Below are 19,436 nucleotides of genomic sequence, written 5' to 3' on the forward strand. Positions count from 1 at the left end.
GCTGTGGGACCCAGGAAAGTCACCGGTCCTCTTCAAGCCTCGTTTCCCATCCCGTAACAGGAGTAGGGCATACCGACGACCAAGAGGCCATGGGCTCCCTCGGCTTCTCCCAAACTGACTGCAGCTCCTCAGGCCTGGACATGGGGTGGCAGAGGCCCTCACCTGGTACAGGGCCACATTGGTGGGCTCCTGGGGGGCCGGCAGGCTCCTGGCTGACCCCTGGGCCACCGACCTCAGGCTCCCGCCATCCACCGGACTCCTTGATTCGCTCACGCTGTCCATGTGCAGCCTCTGGGGGGAGCAGTTGTGGTCAAGAGCCTGGCCAGGCTTCAATCAGTGGCTTGCCCAGCCAACCCGGTGCCTGCCCCACCTACCCGTCTGCTTGGGGGCTGATGGATGAAGGTGAGCTCCTGGGCTGTCAGCAGGATCCGGTGGGGGCCCCGCACCAGCCACAGCTGTTGGATGCCCAGTCTGGAGGCAGGAGAAAGTGCAGGGCAGAGGGATGGCACACATGTCACTCCCACCTTGATCTGGTCCCTTGGACCTGTGCTGACCCCAGAGCCCTCTTCCTGTCTCCCCAGCAGTACCAGCTGGGCTGGGAGGGCACCGCTGAGCACTTCCTCCTACAGAGACCCTCGGCCCCAGCTCAGGGCTTGCCATCTGGCCTGATATGCCTGCTGGTCCCTAGCCTGCGAGTTCCCAAATTACCTGGAGGCTTTCTGAGGTGATCAGAGCCTGGGGTGAGGGCTGGGCGTGGAGGGCTACCCCTCCCAGGTATGGCTGAGGCTCAGGGAACACAGAGGACTTCAGACCCAGGAAGAATTGTTTTCAATGCTGAAGGGCCCAGGGAGTCATCCTGGTCCATGTTCATAACCTAAAGCTCAGCAAGGGACAGACCTGTGTAAGGTCCCAGGCTTCTTCCCCAACTTTCAAATGGACCTTTTCGGGAGGCACCCCAGCCTCGACAGGGCCCTGACCGAGGCTCTAGGACGGACAGGAGTGCTGGGCAGTCCTTGAGGTGCTGGGATGGGGAATAGGAAAATCTCCTGCAGGTGGCCAGGTGTGCCTACGGAAGAGAGGCCCTGCAGGGTGGGGGGCACCGAGGGGCAGAATTAAGCTCCAGTGCAGACAGAGTCTCACCTGATGAGGCAAGTGAGGGCCCCGCCGGCCAGCACCAGGAGACAGGCCAGGGCAAAAGCGAGGAGGCTGCCCGGGGGCTGTGCATCTGTGGCTGGAGCAGGGCGGATGTGAGTCTTAACAGTAACAACAGCACAAGGCGGGCAGCCCCCTTCCCCCAGCTCCTGCACCTCGTCCTTGGCCTTCCTCTGGGAAATGGGAACAGAAGCCCCTACCCAGACCCTCCCCAGGGATGAGGCTCAGAACGGCCTCCAAGTGGGAAAGTCCTATCTGTGGACTGGTCATCACACACAGATACTGATTCCTAGCGTTTCTGTCTGGGTTCTTGGGCTCCCTGTCCCCAGGTCCCCATGGACCCTGCTCAGGTCCCATTATAGTCCTGATCATACTATGGTCTTCTGTCTCCTGGCATAGCAGGTCCCTTCCCACTAGACAGAGTAGCTTGATAGCAGGGCCTGTGTCTTATTCATCTCACTGTGCCTGGCACCCAACATAGGGCCTGGATGTGGCAGGTGCTGAATAAAAATTTTGTATCCCTCTCAATTGCTGTCCTACTTTTTACATCCTCCTTAGGATGGGCCACTTACTGTTTTGGCAGCCAGTCTCATTGTCCTTCACTCTGTTAGGAGAGCCCTCCTTACACTGATTCCAAATCTCCAGCCCTCACGTCAGAAGTTGGCTATAAAGAGGCTGCTAAGGATCACTGGGCAAGGTTGGGAGGGCTACTTGGTTTGGGCAACACCAGCATCCGCTTAAGGTGGGCAAGAAGGCTAAATGCCCAGCCCTGTTCTGGAGAAAGGACATTGACCTCAGCTGCCACAGGAAGGGGGCCATCCCTTCCTCCTTCCTTGCCTCCTCCTGTCCTCTTGTTGGAGGACCAGCACTGCTGTCTGCCCTCTGCTGAGGCCCCCAGTCTGAGTTAAGTCCATCATAATAATAGCAGCAAATACCTTGCAATCCTCTTATACTATCGTACTGCATGAAGCACCTATTCTGAGGTTATTATGTATTTCAATTCGGTTACTCTGCACAATGATCTCTGGAAGTAGCTATGGTCATGATCACAATTTGGCAGAAGAGGAAAGAGAGAAGTAACAGTCTGGGTGCCAGAGACTGGGTTCAAACCCAAGCAGTTTTGCTCTGGCCTCTGGGCTCCTCACCACCGCACCATCCTAACACTCTCCCAGGCTCCAAGGGGCTAAGCTCTGAGGCTTAATCTGGAGGCGACGAGGGAGCAAGCATACAGCCCGCGCAGAAAAGCATTTCGGACCTAGAGGGCAGCGAGTGTCAAGGTTCTGAAGCAGGATCGGCCAGGTGTGATCGAGGGAGGGCAGGGCAGAGCGGGAGGAAGACGGGCCAGGATGCTGAGGGGCCAGGGTGCTGTGAAGTCTGAGGCCAGGACTCTGGTGTGACTCTAGGTGAGGCCACAGCTCTGCAGGTTCTGCTGGGGGCGTGCCCGATCTGATCACGGTTCCAAAGTATCCTCCAACCTGTCAGGTTGTGCAAGGACAAGGGGGAAGCAGGGTAGCAATCCAGTGAGAGATGATGAGGGCCTGGCTCGGGGAGGGTGCAGTGAGTAATGGGAACAGCTCTGCTTCTGCGCAAATTCTAAAAATGGAGCCCTCATGGCGTGCTGACCGACCAGATGTGGGGTGTAAGGAGACAGAGGGTTCTTGCGCCTCTGGGAGGTTGGGGGGCCGTTACCTGCAATGGGGAAAATGATGGGAAGCAGGCTGAGGGGCAAACCAGGAGTTCAGGGTCAGACAACATCAAGTCTGAGATGCCCACCAGACCTGCAGGTAGCATCTTACTGGACATGTCCAGTAAGAGGTGGGGCAGATGCAGAGTGTGGGAGCCAACAGGCTGGAGACGTCAATCTGGGGGCCACAAGAATGAATGAGATGCCAAGGGAGTGAGTGCAGAGAGAACACAGAAAGGCTCAAAGCGCCGAGGCCACAGGAGTTGGTGGTAACAGGTCAGCACTGCAGGAGAACAGAAAGGTGCCGGAGAAGGAGCAGGGGAGGCTGGAGAGCGACGGGGCGGCAGGGAGGAGGGAGTGGAGCTGACCGCTCCCTGGCCGAGCAAGGCACAGACTGACTGCTAGCGCTGGGCCTCAGCCCCATGGAGGCCACAGGGGCCTCGATATGGCTGCTCCTGTTACGAGAGTTGTGGGTCCGTGGAGAGGGTGCAAGAGAAGAGGGGAAGTGATATTTAATCCCCTTAGCATGGACACCATTTCAAGGAATCTTGCTCCCAAAGGGAGTCAAGGAATGCGGCAGAGGCTGAAAGGAGAGGTGAATGAATGAATCTCTAAGGTTAACATTTCAAGACAGAGATAATCAGAGAAAACAAAGAACGTGGCACATCCTCTTGCCAGCAAGACCCCTGAGGCTCAGGCGGCAGGGAAGCCAGCCGTGGACAGGACAAGTCCAGCCAGTCCTGGGGTTCCTAAGTGCCCCCTGGGGGAGTGGTTTTCACTGAGAACCTGTGACCACACAGCCCCTTCCCATCTCCTCAAAGTACAAGCTCTGCTCCTGGGCTCTGCCTTGCCCCTCGTACAAGGACAAGCCGTTGAGGGTGCTAGGTCTTTGTTCCTATTTATACATGAGAGATGGAGACCCAGAGAGGGTATGCAACTTGCCCAAGGTCACACAGCTAGTGGGCAGCAGCATTGGGCACATTTGCCCCAAAGCCCCTGCTGTCTGGTCTCTCAATCCATAATGTCTGATCAGTTATACTGGAGATAATCATGACTATCCTGGGCTAGAGTGTGAGTTACCATTTTCGGATCCCTGAGAGAAGACACATCTTGTGGCCAGGACTGCTACTCAAGCTCCCACCACCTCTTGGTGTCCCGTCTCAGAGCCCTGTCCCAGAGCACCTGCCCTACCCTGTCCCCCGTTAGCTGGTGAGCTTCATCATGGGTGCTAGCTGTGAGCAGGAGTCTTATCTGCCATTGCATCCTCAATTCTCAGCTCGAGCTTAGGACACAGCGGATGCTCAATAAATGTTTGCTGACTGATGTGTTGAGTGAATGAATTGAAACCTGCTAGACAGTGAAGTCTGTGAGCCAGGGCTGATGGAGGAGGATCTCCTGTGGGCTCCGTCAGCCCCTGGCTTCCCCATTCATCGCTCTGATCGCACTGTGTTGTATTGTTTTCAGCTGTCCCTGTCTCTGCCACCAGACAGAGGCCCCTGGAAAGCAGGCCCTGGGGCTGGTCTTCAAGTACATCAGCTCTATGAGGGCAGGGACATCATTTCATTCACTCCTATATCCCTGGGGCTGTGCACAGTGCCTGGCATGTGGGAGGTCCTCCAGCAGCATTTGTGGAAGACGAGGGGCAAAGAAACAATTGAGGGAAGGTAGCTTCCTGAGCTACCTGCTAGTCTAGGGGACAGGTGACACTGGTCCTCCCCAGCGAGGGACACACACCCTATGAACATAAAGCAATTCACCCAGGTGCTGTGGGGAGCACAGAAGAGGGGTCCCAGGCCTAACAGGCAAGGTGGGGGGCACTCCAGGAAGAGGAAAATGCATTAGATGGATGGACAGCTAGATGGATGGATGGATGGATGGATGGATGGATGGATGGATGGATGGATGATGAATTACCTTTTATGCACAGCATATTGGGGTCAAACCAGCAGCTGGAGTCACGTGCCGGAGGGGCCCCTCCTGGAAAGTGTATGGCCCTGTCCAGGGGCTGCACTCGCCACGTGCCTGTGTCCAGAATGTGGGTGGGGACCAGCTGGCTTCCCTGACCATCTGTGTCCAAAATCACATACTGAGCCAGCCTCCTGCCCTTCTCATCCGTCCGGATCCTCTGGCTAAAGCCAGCCACGTTCAGAGCCCCTGTATGGTCCCCCAAGTGGGCCCCTGAGAGCCCAGCACCATGGCTTTGAGAGCGGTTCAGGGCATGGGCCAGCAGGACAACAGCATCATAGATGGTCCCAAAGAGCGGGGACACCTGTGGAAGAGAAGGTCCCTCAACCCCTTAACCCCATGGCACTGACTCCCAGACATCTCTGAGCCCTGCCAGCCGCAATCATGTGGATTATCACCCCCACCCTGCCCTCAATGCAGCCCTCTCTGTGGTCCCACCGTGACCTCAGTCCCCACTCAGTGGTGTCACAGTCCGTGGCCACCCCCAACTCCGATGCCTCACAGGCACCTCAAACCTGCCTGATATGTCTGAAACTGAACTCCTGTTCTTCAAGGTTTCTGTCTAGTTCTGTTGCCCAAACCCCACTCCTCCCGCACTTTGGGAAATGGAACTACCACCTGGTGTCTCAAGTCCAGGTTTGATTCCCGACTCCTCTCTTTCTCTCTTCCCATTCGTCATTGAATCTTTTTGGTTTTATTTCAGAACTTATTCACAACCCAATTGACTCCTCACCCCCTCTGCTCCTGCCACCTGGGTCCAGGCCCCCTCACTGCTTACCTGGCCCACACAGGAGCCTCCTAAAGCCTCCTTGCTTCATCGGGTCTCTTCAGGCCACTCAGGCAACCAAAGCGATTTTATTTATTTGACAGAGAGAGACCCAGCAAGAGAGGGAACACAAGCAGGGGGAGTGAGAGAGGGAGAAGCAGGCTTTCCGCGGAGCAGGGAGCCCGATGTGGGGCTCAATCCCAGGACCCTGAGATCATGACCCGAGCCAAAGGCAGACGCTTAACGACTGAGCCACCCAGGTGCCCCAAAGCGATTTTTTAAAAAAAAACATAAATCAAGGGGTGCCTGAGTAGTGCAGGCGTTAGGTGGCCAACTCTTGGTTTCAGCTCCGGTCATGATCTCAGGGTCATGGGATCGAGCCCAGGGTTGGGCTGTGCGCTCAGCACGGAGTCTGCTTCAGATCCTCTCTCCCTCTCCCTCTGCCCCTCCACTCATTCTCTCTCTCTGTGTGTCTCTAAAATAAATCTTTTAAAAAAATGACTCAAATTATTCCTTACTTAAAACCTGCTGATCATTTCCCATTTCACATATAAGTTGAAACTCCTTACCCTGGCATAAAATGCCTCACATGGCCTGGCCCAAAGCTCATCTCAGACCCCTGTTGCCACGTTTCATGACAGTCCAGCCTCTCTACGCCCTCTGCCTGTTCCTCTAGCCTCCAAAGCTCACTGTGCCTCCAGGCCTTACACCTAACGCTGCCCCTGCCTGGTCGCTCCTCACCCAGATCTGCACCCTGGCTGCCTCCTTCCCATTCAGGACTCAGCTCAAGAGGCACCTCTTCGCAGTGGGCCCCCCTGCCTGTCCTAACTCCTGTTGCCCATTTCTCCATCCTGGCCATTCTCTGTCACTTTATCCTATTTCATTTTCTTGGTGACATTATCACTATTTGAATTTGGTTATATGGTTGCTTGGATATTATCTGTCTCACCCTAATGGAAGTTCCCTGAAGGCCAGGTCTGTCTTGTCCATTGCTGTGTCCCTGAGGCCTGGCCCAATGGCACAGCAGAGAGACCCAATGCACATTTGTCAGATGAATGCCTCGTTATAAAACCTTCCATCAGCATCTGCAACCCTGTCATCACCTCCAGACACGGTCGCCTTCTTGTCACCAAGAAACAGACATCCCAAGGGGGACTCAAGCGGCTGAGTCCTGTACGCCAACACTGAGCCTGCACCCGCACCCCCCGCCCCACTGGCCCCCCTCAGATTCACAGCAGTGACTCCAGAAAACCTTCCCATTCTCCCACACCCCAGCATCTCTCCTGCTGCTCTGCACAATTTGCTAGGCAGATGCAGAGGGAGAATGTTTGTGAGAGAAAGAGCAGCTGGGCCAGAAATGAAAATTGCAAGCGCTGAGCTGGAGATAGAAAAATAGAAGCAAAAAGTCACAAGAGAGGGAGAATTGACGAAGCGGGCCAAGAGCGATCAATAGGCACCCACACGCAAGCAAGCACGTGCACACACACAGACAAGAGAGAGAGAGAGGGAGAGAGAACTAGAGATGGAGAGAGAATCCCTAGGGACTAGGCAGGGACACTTTGTCCAATAAGGGACAGGTCATGTGCCCACAGTGGAGCTGGGGCTGGCCGGCCGGGTGGGTAGCTGGCCAAGGCCAGGAAGGCCTAGAGTATGTGGGGGGGCGCACGTAACCTGCCTGCCTCACAGGGCCCGGACGGACCCACCTGCTCCGGCTCCAGCTGGGCGGCCACCTCTCCACTGGCCCTGGCGGCTTCAGAGGCCTTGTCCACGGGGCTGGACTCCAGGCTGATGGTGAGGACGGCGTCGTAGACCTCCTGCAGGGGTCCGCTGTCGCTGAGAGCCAGGTAGGAGTGGTTGCGGTAGGGCAAGGCGAAGAGCATGGTATCGTAGGGCAGGAAGACCAGCCTCCCGTCTGCCAGGCCCTGGGCCCACGCTTGGCTCAGCAGGGCGGTCTGCTCCGGGCCCCCCAGGAGTGCCGAGTGCATGCAAAGCACCACAACTGGGGGGTGGGGGGAGAAGTGGCAGGCTTGCCTCTGCTGGCCTTCCCTGACACCCAGGATCTGTGGCCCGGGAGAGCTGCTCCTAACTCTCAGGTCAGCTCCCCTACCGTGAACTCATTCCTCTGCCTTCGCGCGAGAGATAGGCCCTTGGTGATAAGGCAGCCAATTTCCTCCCCAGGCCCCCAGGACAGAAGAGAGCCCCTGCCCAAGGCAAGGGTCTCACACATCTATCCAAGGTAGGGGTCCCCTGTATCTTTCCTCTTCTCCACCTGGGTCCCTGACCAGGGCTACAACCTTAGCCAACGAAGGGTCTCCACTCAGGTTCCTGCTGCAATCCCTTTCTCTAGCAAATCCAGGAAAACAGAGCCACCCAGGAAGCCTGGGGGGTCTCCTTGCTGGCGCCTGAGGCCCCCTGGTCATGTAGAAGTCAGAGCCTGGAGCCCTGGGCTCTGCTGAGCCCCTGGGTAGCCATGCTGTGTAAGCCGTGGGCCACAGGCCTCTTGCTCCCTGTGCCGGCGTAGAGGGGACGACCTTCAGAGACTCACACACCAGGACTGGGAAGAAAGAGAACCAGGGCTTCCTTTGCCCTATCTCTTCTGCACTGTTGGCTCTGGCTTCTAATCAAAAGAACCCTTTGTTTGATAAGTTGGGGGCACTGTTCTGCAGTTGGCCACGAGGAAAGCTGATAACCACAACCTGGGAGGAAGCGTGGACTGGGACGGGGGGGGGGGGGGGGTTATTAGCCTCATGTCACCATGTCTAGTGAGGACACTAGAGCCCAGAGAGGTTTAGTGAGTTGCCTGAGGTCACACTGCTGGTAAGAGTTGGGGCCAGGAGTGTGACTCCAGCAATCTGACCCCAAAGAATATGCCCTGAACCACTCAGCCTCCTGGCTCCTGAAAGCCGGCAATTTGGTTGGAACTCAATACTCTGCAACAGGGGTGGAGAAGGAGTCTGATGAGGTGTCCCCTACCCCTTGCCGCCAAGCTCCGGCCACACAGAACTGAGCTGTCCATTGTCCCAGTCCCGTGGACGTGTTACTCCATTACCTTGCACTAGCTCGTCCCTCTGCCTGGAGCGCCTTCCTCCCCATTGCCGCCTGCAATCAGCTTCTCCTTCTCAGGCCTGCCTGGTGTCACCTCCTCCGGGAAGCCTTCCCCACTCCCAAGCGAAGCAGCTCCCGCCAGACCGGAGCTCCTCACGGCTGGGGCCTGGACACCCTCTCCCCACCTCCTCCCCAGAGCCCAGCCAGGCTCGGGCCCAGGGCAGGGCTCAGTGGCTCTTGGCTGAATGAGGTGTTTACAAAGCGCTCAGCCACAAGCAGTTGCTGCTCATGACCCTGTGAGGTGGCTGTCATTATCCCCATTTCACCCACTGGAAAGCCGGGGCTCAGGGAAGGGATGTCCTGTTCCTAACGGGCAGCGGGCACCCCTGGGCCAGGTCTCGCTGTCCACCTGGCGTGAACTCTTGGCCGCACGAGCCCAGGGGCTGCCCACCCGCCCTCCTCAGGCTCTGGCTGCAGTTCCCTCAGGTGGAGGGCGCGGCGGCGGCCGTCAGGAGTCTCAGCACACTTTCCCCTGCTGCCCGCCACGCATTCTCATACTTGCCACCTTTGTCCCATTCTACTTTCTCTCTTCCACTCAGTTCTGTTCTTCTCTCTTTCTAGCCCATTCTTTCTTTTTTTGTACTGCTAGTCTCGATTCGCTAGTTTCTTGACCCCGATGGGCCACAAGCCACAGTTTGAAATAACCCCAGTCTAGATTAACTTTAAGGTCCCTTCTGTTCTCCAGGTGCCGCCCTTGCCCTACAGTCTCCCCACCGTGCGTCTCCCTAGCTGACTACTTCCTGAAAGACAGGCACTTGCCACCTCCTCCAAGAAGCCTCAGACCCCCAGGGCCCAGCCCTAAACCTCATCAGATTCTCCAAGCCTCTGTTCCCTCGGATGGCCTTGACCTCTCTGTCATAACCACCTGCGTATATTCCTGTCTCTCCATCACATCATTGCCCCCGGAGACCCGCCCCTTGTCGGTCCTGTTCCCCCACGTGACCCAGCACTCGGCACAGCAGGGGCCTGATAAAGGCAAGAAGTGGCTGGCTCAGTTGGAGAGCATGCCCCTCTTGATCTCCGGGCTGTAAGTTCAAGCCCCACGTTGGGTGTAGAGATCACTTAAAAATAAAATCTTAAAAAAAAGAAAAAAAAGTGATTCTGACTCTAGCTGCCTTCCTGGGCTCAAGTACTGCTTCGCTCTCATTTCCTTCAGTGTGCCAGGCGGGAAGCAAGGAAGCTTTTGGCTCCCACTCCACAACCAACGCTTGAATCAGAGCTCAAAATCCGACTGCACTGCTTGCCAGTTACATACCTTCTCTGAGCTGCAAAGTGCAGAGCTCAACAGGACTAGCTCACAGGCTGCAGCGAGGTTAACTGCAAGGCTGTGGTCAAGGGCTCAGGCCAGTGTCTTCATGGCCAATGAAGTCCTGTGCCCACAGGAGGAAGGCACCCAGGTACACTTACTTTTCAGGCCGTCCACACTGCAGAGCTGCTCCAGGACCTCCGTGGCCCCCTGCTCTCCGGGTCCTAGAGAGGTCACCAGCCCCACAGGCAGCCCATGTGTCCTGAGAGTCATGGCCACCTGCCGGGCTGTGGCCACCCAGATGTCCTGGTGGGAGGACACGATGGCCACGCGTGCCCAGCCAAAGTGTCTCATGATAGACAGCAGCACGTGGGCAGCCGAAGGCAAGGTGGGCACTAGCTCACCTCCCCCTTCTGGAGCTTCACATGCCCAAGAGAAGAGGGTCTTGTCCCAGCCTTGAGCCAGCAGCGCTGCTGCTTGGCAGTAACCGGGATTGACAGGGCCCACAAAAGCAGCTGTGGTATTCTTGTGGGCCAGGAACGTGGCCAGGGCATGAGGGGTGTCACAGCCTGTGGAGAGGACCACGGAAACCAGCCTTGAACCCAGCACCAGTGAGGGGTCCTGGTTGGCTTGGTCCACAGCCAGTTGGGCAGCCACACTGGGGAGGGCCTGGGCAAAGATGGGGTCACAGTCCCAGGGACCCAGCACCCCTAAGGTGAAGGTCCCTGCCCCCAGGGCCAGATCAGGGAAGGAGCCAACCCACAGGAGGGCACCCCAAAGCACCACAGAGAGAAGAGGAGGGAAAAAGGCTGTCCTCGGATGACTGACAGTGGCCCCCCATGGGCCCTGGGAGGGCAGGCACATCTTCTCGTGTGGCGGCACCCAGCACCAACCTTCAGGGTACAAGCCCCTCTGTAAGTCCTGGGAAAGGGAGACAAGAATAAAATTTGCGCTCTAACACTTTCTGCCATTACTCCCTGCGTGATTTTGAAGCAGACGGCACCACTCCCCAGAACCTCAGCCTCCTCACTGATAAAATGAGGGATTTGGACCCATCATGTCTGAAGACTCCCCCCCCATTTTAGGGTCCTAACATCCTCCCCAAGGCCGACTCACAGCCTGGTGATGCCCATGCACGATCCTGGGCTGAAGCTCAGTCACTCATTGTGGGCTCCAGAGTCAGAGCTATCCAGCCCCGTCTCACTGCTTCCCCGCCTTGTTGCCCTAGACCCATCTCTGAGGTTCTGACCCTCACTTCCCTCTTCTATAGAAATGTGGGAAACAAAGCTTACTTTATGCAGGGACTGTGACCATTAAGTGGGCATGACATGAAGCACTTAGCACAGTCCCTAGTACTTAGGTGTTCCATAAATCCTGCTTTTCTCAACCTATTATTTGTTTCCTGCACTCATCCCAGTTGGGCCAGTTCTCCTGGTGCCCCTCTGAGACTCCTATGCCCATCCCCTCAAGCCCGGCACCGTCCTCCAGCACTTGACTCTGCTGGGCTCCAGGGCCCATAGCGCAAGCATGTTTGTAGCAAGTGGGTTTACAATACACGTGCACAGTCCTCTCTCTAATCCGCTCAGCCCTGTTCAGACAAAGGTCATTCTATCTCCACGGTACAGATGAGGAAACTAAGGGAGACTGAATGGAGTTGGCAGAGAGCCAGGATGAGGACAAGTCTCTCTAACTCATCCTCCACCCCACACAGGACCTCCTTGACAAGGACATTTGGACTAGAGCACCCCCCACTCCATCCCACTGTCCCAGGACTTTGATGTCCACCTTGCAACCCTGCCACTTCTGCTTGGCCTCTGCCTACAGCCTGGTCATGGCCCATTCCCCAGGCACAGCCCTCGGCCAAGTCCTCCCACCCCCTTAGTGCAGCGAGCAGCCTTCCACTCTGGGTGCCCCATATGGATAAAATCCAATCTCACCCTTAAGAAACTGCCAGGCCGGTAGGGAGGTAGGTTCCAGCCAAGAGAAGAGCTGGTCGACCACAAGTGCAGGCAGTAAGCAGGACCAGTAAGGAGGTGCTGTGAGCTTAGGGAGGGCTTCCCAGGGGAGGCAAGCTGGAAGCAGCCTACGCTTGGAAGTGTAGGTCAGGAGAGTAAAGGGATGCCTTCTCAATGCCAACAGCAATGGTCTGTGCAGAGGAAGTCCTTAGAAATTATGTTCAGGGGCACCTGGGTGGTGCAGTCGGTTAAATGTCCGACTCTGTTGGCTCAGGTCGTGATCCAAGGGTTGTGAGATCGAGCCTGTGTGAGCACGGAGCCTGCTTGAGAGTCTCTCTCCCTCTCCCTCTGCCCCTCCCACTCGCGCTCTCTCTCTCTTTCTCTCTCAAATAAATAAATCTTAAAAAAAAAGAAATTATGTTCAGTGCAGAGGGGTAAGAAGGTCCTTGGAATCACAGAGCGGAATAAATCCGGATTTTATCACTCACTTGTCCCTAACCCTGGATGAGATGCTTAACGTCTCTGGCCTCCATTTTCTCGCCTGTAAAGTGGAGATGACAGTAGTTATCTGGCAGATATTGTGGCAAAAACTAAAATGCATAGAGTATCTACACTGGGGCAATCATTATGGTAGGGAGGTAAGTAAGTAGTAAGTAGTACTTGCCGAATGGGAGTAAGAGGGTACTTACTCGGAAGAGTTAGCATTATCACCAGCACTGTCACTGCCACAATCATCACCATCTTGGGATCTTTGGGGAGTGGCCAGGCTACTGTGGTGTAGAAAGAGCTGGACAGGGAGGTGGAGGCCTGAGTTTCAGCCGCAGCCCTGCCCCCACCCCCCTTGAGGGCTCAGCCTCCCGATCTGGGAGAGTAGCCAGTCGGCAGTGCTGGCCACCCCTGCGATGCCACCCTTCTCCCCGCTCCGGGCTCAGGGACTTGGGGAGGGCTGCTCTCCTGCCAGCCTCCGAGGAGCGCCCTGGGCCCTCCCTTCTCCTCTGCCATGATGCGCCAAGTGGTCTCCTAGCATCCCCACCCCTCGGGATGAACCCCTCCGGAGCAGCTGGGCTTGTTCTGGGCTCCCGGAGAGCTAATTGTTTCCGGTTGGAAACGTAAGCCTACTTGCCTGATATGAATGACAACCGCCTCCCCCCTTATTTGTACTTTCTAAAGCACCTGTGATCCACGACTTTGCCTTGTCCTCTCCGAGGCCCCCAAGAAGAGACCTTTTACCCTCTTCTTCAGAGGAGGAAACTGACTCTGGTGGAACAGCCATGTGATGTCTGAGCTCTCGCCAAAAGTTAGAGCTGAGTTGGAATTGGAGCTTGGCTTCCTACTTCCCAACCAAAGACAATAATCCCCATTTTATCAAACACCTAGAACATCACAGCTGAAGGATCCTTGAAGAGCTAAACATCTAAACCAACCCCTCTGTGTAAAGATGGAGAAACTGAGGCACAGAAGGCATATGGATTTCCTTCAGTCTCACAAAGCAGCAGCAAGCTGCCCTGGCCCCATGGTCCCGCTGGCCACACTGAGCGTCTCAGGAATCCTGCAGCTGATGGCATGCAGGGACTCAGAGAACTCAGGCATGGAGCTACTTTTAGCTCCAGCTCTGCTCTCGACTTGTGGAACAGAGCCCACACCCCTTTCTGTGCCTTGGTTTTCCCATCTGTACAGGGAGGGCTTAGTTTAGATGTAGGTACCCAAAGATCCTTCAGCTCTAGTGCTCTAGTTGTCAGTAAAAATCAGGAAATGATTTGTTTTTGTCTCTGAAGCTGGCCACGTCCCATGTGTCAGCCCTTCCCCCAGGAGTGTGTGAGCTGCCAGTGCTCCCACCTCCAGCACAATGGGTTAATTCAACACCCTTCTGGGGAAAACCATTTGTATTTTTAGACTCTAGGAGATGGATGCCAGTGATTAGGCACATATTGCTTGGCTCATAGAGCCAAGCCCATGGAATTAATCAACTCATAGTATCCAAACCCAAAAAGATAAAGATGCCTTTGGCTGCATTAAAAGACAAATGAACAAAATAAAAAAGGTAATAGGAACCCAAGGAAGGAGGACAGAGGATTCCTGTTAGAGCCAGGGCCCCTTCAGCTCCTGTAGCCAAGGGTCACCCTGCTGACACCCCCCCCCAACCTGGCCCTTCTTGCCTTCCTTCAGGGCAGCTCCCCGAGGACCCACCTACCATGCTGTGCTATGCTGTGCCATTGGGGCTGACTCACTGTCTCTTTGAGGATCCTAAGGTTGCTGCACCGGGTCTCAGATGTCAAGCTCTTCAAGTAGGTTCTGGCTTGGGGAGCCCCCATTCCCACCACAGCCCCCATGGTTAACACTCCAGCGCCAGCTGCCTGTCAGCTTCCCAGCCCTCTTGCCCAAGGAGTGCCTCATATATGGCTCATTTCCTCCCTGTACCCCTCAGGGGCATGAAGAAGCCACTTGGAAAATTTGATCTATTCAAGCTCTAGGGCTCTGGGGAGCCAAGCAGAGAAAGGAAGGGGAGAATGAAGGACAAAGGAACTGAGGGAGGAAGGGAGGGAGGATGTCTTCAGCACTTCGGACAGCTCCAGGCCTGGCTTGTACTCCCTGGAGGAAAGAAAGATAGGCTAATGCTAAAGTAACCAGCATTACTGAGCATCCAGTATGTGCCAAGCCCTGTGCTGGGCAGTATTTATACAACCCAGTGAGAGAGGTATTACTGTTATTCCCATTTAATAGATAAGGAAAATACTACCCAGAGAGGTTAGGTAATTTGACCAAGGGCACAGAGCTAGTAAATGGTAGGGCCAACTACACATCCAAGCTTCTGCTCATCACAACACATTGATTCTTTGGGATTATAATGGTGATTTTTCTGTCTTCATTTTTGGGGTGGACCCTTCTATGGAAATAGATACCACAGTCCAGTGGATTTTCAACTTTTCCTTTTCCACCTGTTCTCTCCTACTTAGGCAAAATTGACCTTTACTAAGTACACAAAATATTTACCATGTGCTAGTGATCCCAACTCATTTAATTCTTACAACAACCTTGTAAAGTGGGTGTTGTATTTTGCTTTGTTCACATCACTTAATTCATACTAACAATATTTACTGAGCACCTACATGTTTCAGGAACTGTTCACTTAAGATACACCAACAAACGAAAGAACCAAAGTTTTTTTTCCCCTAACAGAACTAACTTTCTAACAGGAGTAGGGCATCAACACACAATACACGTGATAAATAGATTTATTTTTTATTTTACAAAGTGATAGGTGGTATAAAAAAAGAAAAAGTAAAGAAGGTAATAATGTATTATAATTCAGTATAAGTATTTTCGATATTGCTACACAATCTTCATATTTATCTCAATGGTCAAGGAACACACTGGGTGGATGTGTCATAAGTTAGTAATTATCTTTTTGTTGGATATTTTTAGCCCTAATCTTGTTCTGGAAGGATTTTAGGGTCCTTGTTGATGTGCCAGACTCATGCCTGTTTGCTCTCAGATCCATTCACTGACCTCCCCAAACCTGACTGGGCTCCGGATAGGGAGGTTAGAGAGGGCCCTCTGTCCCACAGAGAGCTGACCTTGAAAACTTCATTCCCAGCTTCCCTTGCCCCTGGTTTCTGGCTGGATCTAGCCAAAAGGAGACACTCACAGGAGACTGGAGGCAAGGGGAAAGAGAGAAGCCAGAGATGCCCCACTCCCACCCCCGCCTGTGGAAAGTATCCCAGTGACGGCTATGTCTCTCTGGTTCTGGCCTCTTCAAACAACCCTCTGGATGCAGCTCCAATTTCTGGGCTCAGGTACTACCGCCTCCTTCCCCCCTTCTCCCTTCCCCAGTAGGGGTGGTAGAGATTTCCTACTGTTGCCAATGTCTGAACTGCTTCATATCCTACCATCTTTGTAATCACTCTGCCACTATTGATATACTGATGAGGACTATGTTTTCCAGAATATACCATGACTCATATACTCTATATCTGAGTTGTTTGCAATTTCTCACCATTATGAATAATTCTTTAATAGATATCATGCCTTTATCATCTTTTGAATTTTTTCTTTATGATAAACCTTCAGGAATAGCCATACTAGATCAAAGAATAGGAACATTTTTAAGGTACTCATTACATATTGCTTCATATTATAATGTATTAATGTCAAGGTATTCTTTAGGTAATTGGAGACGTTTGAATATGGACTGAGCAGTAGCTGATACATGGTTATTCTTAAGATTTTTAGGTGTACTAATGGCGAGGTGGTTATGTAAAGAAATTTGCCATTTGTTTTCAACTATGCATATTTGAATTATGTAGAGGGAAATGACATGATGTCTGGGGTTTTGAAATTATCGTACAAAAGGGAGAGAGATAAATGAAGCATGAAAATATCTTAATTTTTGAATGTAGGCTGTGGTTGTACTTGGGTTAATTATAACTATTCTTCCTACTTTTGCTTGTGTTTGAGAACTTGCATAACGAGAAAGTAGTGTTAATACCAATTAACAATGTAGGTATACAAATTTCACCAAATCTTCTTCAACATTCAGTATAATAATTTTTTTTAAGATTTATTTATTTATTTAAGAGAGAGCATGCACGAGGGCTAGTGTGGGGTGGGGGGAGGTGCAGAAGGAGAGGGAGAGCGAATCCCAAGCAGATTCCCCTCTGAGTGCAGAGCCCAACTCAGGGCTTGATCCCACAACCCTGAGATCATGACCTGAGCTGGAATCAAGAGTCAGATGCTTAACTGACTGAGCCACCCAGGCATCCCCAATTTTTTCAATTTAACCAGCATTTAAAAAAATCATGCATTGTATTAGTTTTTTATGTTGTATGACAAATTACCACAATCTTAGTGACTTAAAACAGCACATGTGTATCATCTCAGTTTCTGTGGATCATAAGTATGGGTGCAGCTTAGTGAGACTTCAGCTTAGGGTCTCACAGGCCACAGTCAGGACATTGGTCAAAGCTGAGTTCTCATCTGGAGGCTCAGCTAGGGAAGGATCTGCTTCCAAACTCCCTCAGGTTGTTGTCTATAGGATTCATGAGAACTTGCTTCTTCAAAGCCAGGAACAGAGAGAATCTTCTAGCAAGATAGTCTTAGAAAACATAACGTAATCTAATGCAACATAATCATCAGAGTAGCATCATACCATATTCTTCACCATATTCTATTGGATCGAAGCAAGTCACAGGTTCCACCCACACTCAGAGGGAGGGGTTATACAAGGGCACAAATGCCAGGAGGCAGGAGTTGTGGAGGCCACCTTAGAATCTATCCACCACAGGTATATTATAGTGGAAGAAACTGACAGCCTGGAGGAGTTCATTCCACAGCAAACTGGGTCAAGGCTAGAACCAGAACCCAAGCCTCCCTATGAAAATCAACATCACCTTCTTTATGACTTTGCTAAAGGGAGAGGAGAGCCATCTTCTTTTCTTCCCCCCATACTCCACCCCTAACTTCTATCATCTCTCTCTCACTCTCTGCAATACCCCAGGCAGGACCCTGTTCTCTAGTCTAAAATCTTCTATTAGGAAGGTCACATAAAGATCATTCTTGCACTAACGGACCAATGGTAGATATAAACATACTAGGATTTCCAGCCCGGGGTATCTGCTGGACTGATACAAGACAACAAGGCAACAAGATGATTTGCTCCAAGAGAATGAAGGTTGACTCTTAGACACTTGGGCCATGAACAATCACTGGGGACAGTTTTTGAATGGAAGGAAGAATCAGTTATTATCTCAGAGTGGGTAAACTCATCCTGGCACAGTAACCAGGAGGGAACTCTGAGGTCTACAGACCTCGGTTAAAATCCTCAACCCATCATTCTCTCTCCGAGTAACCCTAGGCAAGTCACTTAGCCTCTCTGGGCTTCAGTTTCCTTACCTATAAACACAGTGATACTATTATAATATCTATCTCACAGGGGAGCTGTGAATGAGTGTTAAAGCATTCAGTAAATTATGGACACTAATGACAATAATCACTATCATCACCATTACCAAACACTTACTAGATGCAGATACAGATCACATGATTCTAAAAAGAAAGTGCTCAGTGCCCTTGAGTCATACAGGAAAGGGGGATGTTTAAAGAAAGAAAAGTTTATACCAGTCAGGATCCCAGCTAGAAGCAGAGGCACATGCAAAGTAGGATAATTCAAGGAGGATTTATTTACCAAGGAACTGTTAGCAAAAGGATATAGAATCTAGTGCTATCACCTGTGGTTAGCAGTAGCAGAGCTGCTACCATTCCTGGCCCCAAAGGGGGGTCGGGCACCATTACTAGACCCTAGGAGGATAAAGTCATGAGAGAAGGCTGCCTTGATGGAGGCAATGACCTCTGGTTGAGGGATACAGCCAGCTCGAGACAACCCTGCAGGGAAGCAGCAATGGAAACAAATCTCTTGACCTCACTCCTTTTGATCTCCCAGGTCTCTCCTTGGTCAAACCCAAGCAGAAACCAGCAGGCATGGAGGTTTGATGGTGAAGCCAGCCTCCCAGGTCAGAGTAAGGGAGGGGGAGAGATCACCTGGCAGGCAAAGGGAAAGTATGTGGTACAGTCTCTACCTGGTGTAGTGATCCAAACCCTCATTCCCAAATGAACTGAGTCCTCAGTGGCCTGCTCTTTACTGGGTTGCCCTATTCACTATTGACCAGAACCCAGTGGCAAGAGAGGACTAACAGGCTCCCCAGTTAATGTCCTGGGTGCTGGTCACAGTCCTCCCTGCCCCATTGTAAGACAACAATGACATTTTCTCATAGCAGTTGGGACCCATCATTTGACTCATATAGTCGTGAATTCCGTTCTCTGCCTGTTGATTCAGGGTCATGAGGATCCCAACATTGTCAAGGGACAGTTTCAGCTTCCAATTCCTAAGATGAATTACTGCATCCTCCGGTGAAACTGTTCCTCTCCTAGGAACTAGGTGCTCCAAACTGCCAAGTCCAAGATCAGGCATAGGTGGCAGCAAACATTCTTCCAGTGAGTTTGTGGGTTAAGAGTGAGAGATACCACTGCTCTTTATTTTTTGGTTTCCAACCTGTGCATTCTGTCCATAGGAAGACAGCACACTTGGTCACTAGTATAAAGCATATATTGCATCCTGTAAGTACAAGCTAGTGTCTCCAGCTCATTCTATAACTGAGCGTCAGCAGACCATTCCACAATCCCATCAGGCCAGATGCTTCTGGATGATGGGAGATGAAGCTCAACCAGTGAGCCCACTGCTGCAGCTTGTTTGCAGTCAGATGCTCCCCTAGTCGGATCACTGTTGTAGAAGACACCATGGTAAATCCAGGAATAATGGTTCTGGCAAAAGCACAGTGGGCAGGGAAAGCAAATCTATACACAGTTACAGCCCTATCTCTGTGAGTAGGAAAAAGTGTTGCCTCCTCTGTGAGGGGAGAGGTCTGATATAACAGGTAGCTGGCTGATCCTCCGAGGGAAATGGTGCCAGTTTGTGTGTTTGGCGTGGCCTCTGCTATTGGCAGGTTGGGCACTGAGCTGGGGCAGTGGTCAGATGAGGCACGGAAGTCCGTGTTACGGAGCCCACACACA

At 52.6% G+C, this 19,436-nt stretch overlaps 1 protein-coding gene across 1 annotated transcript in view; it reads right to left on the reverse strand.

Moving 5' to 3' along the window:
• The window catches only part of LOC118004023 (guanylate cyclase D-like), a 41,239-nt gene extending 27,036 nt beyond the window's left edge, over window positions 1–14,203 (reverse strand). Inside the window, exons 1-7 of the mRNA XM_034995145.1 lie at window positions 14,102–14,203; window positions 10,080–10,839; window positions 7,271–7,566; window positions 4,751–5,105; window positions 1,141–1,225; window positions 375–471; window positions 163–291 (exon numbers count right to left, since the gene is read on the reverse strand). Of these exons, the coding sequence (XP_034851036.1) occupies window positions 163–291; window positions 375–471; window positions 1,141–1,225; window positions 4,751–5,105; window positions 7,271–7,566; window positions 10,080–10,839; window positions 14,102–14,203 (1,824 nt within the window). The remainder of the gene's footprint in view (window positions 1–162; window positions 292–374; window positions 472–1,140; window positions 1,226–4,750; window positions 5,106–7,270; window positions 7,567–10,079; window positions 10,840–14,101) is intronic.
• Between the last annotated feature and the right edge of the window lie 5,233 nt (window positions 14,204–19,436).

This window comes from Mirounga leonina, unplaced genomic scaffold, assembly GCF_011800145.1.
Source record: "Mirounga leonina isolate KUSES-001 unplaced genomic scaffold, KU_Mleo_1.0 Mir_92, whole genome shotgun sequence".
In the NCBI taxonomy this organism is placed as follows: Eukaryota; Metazoa; Chordata; class Mammalia; order Carnivora; family Phocidae; genus Mirounga; species Mirounga leonina.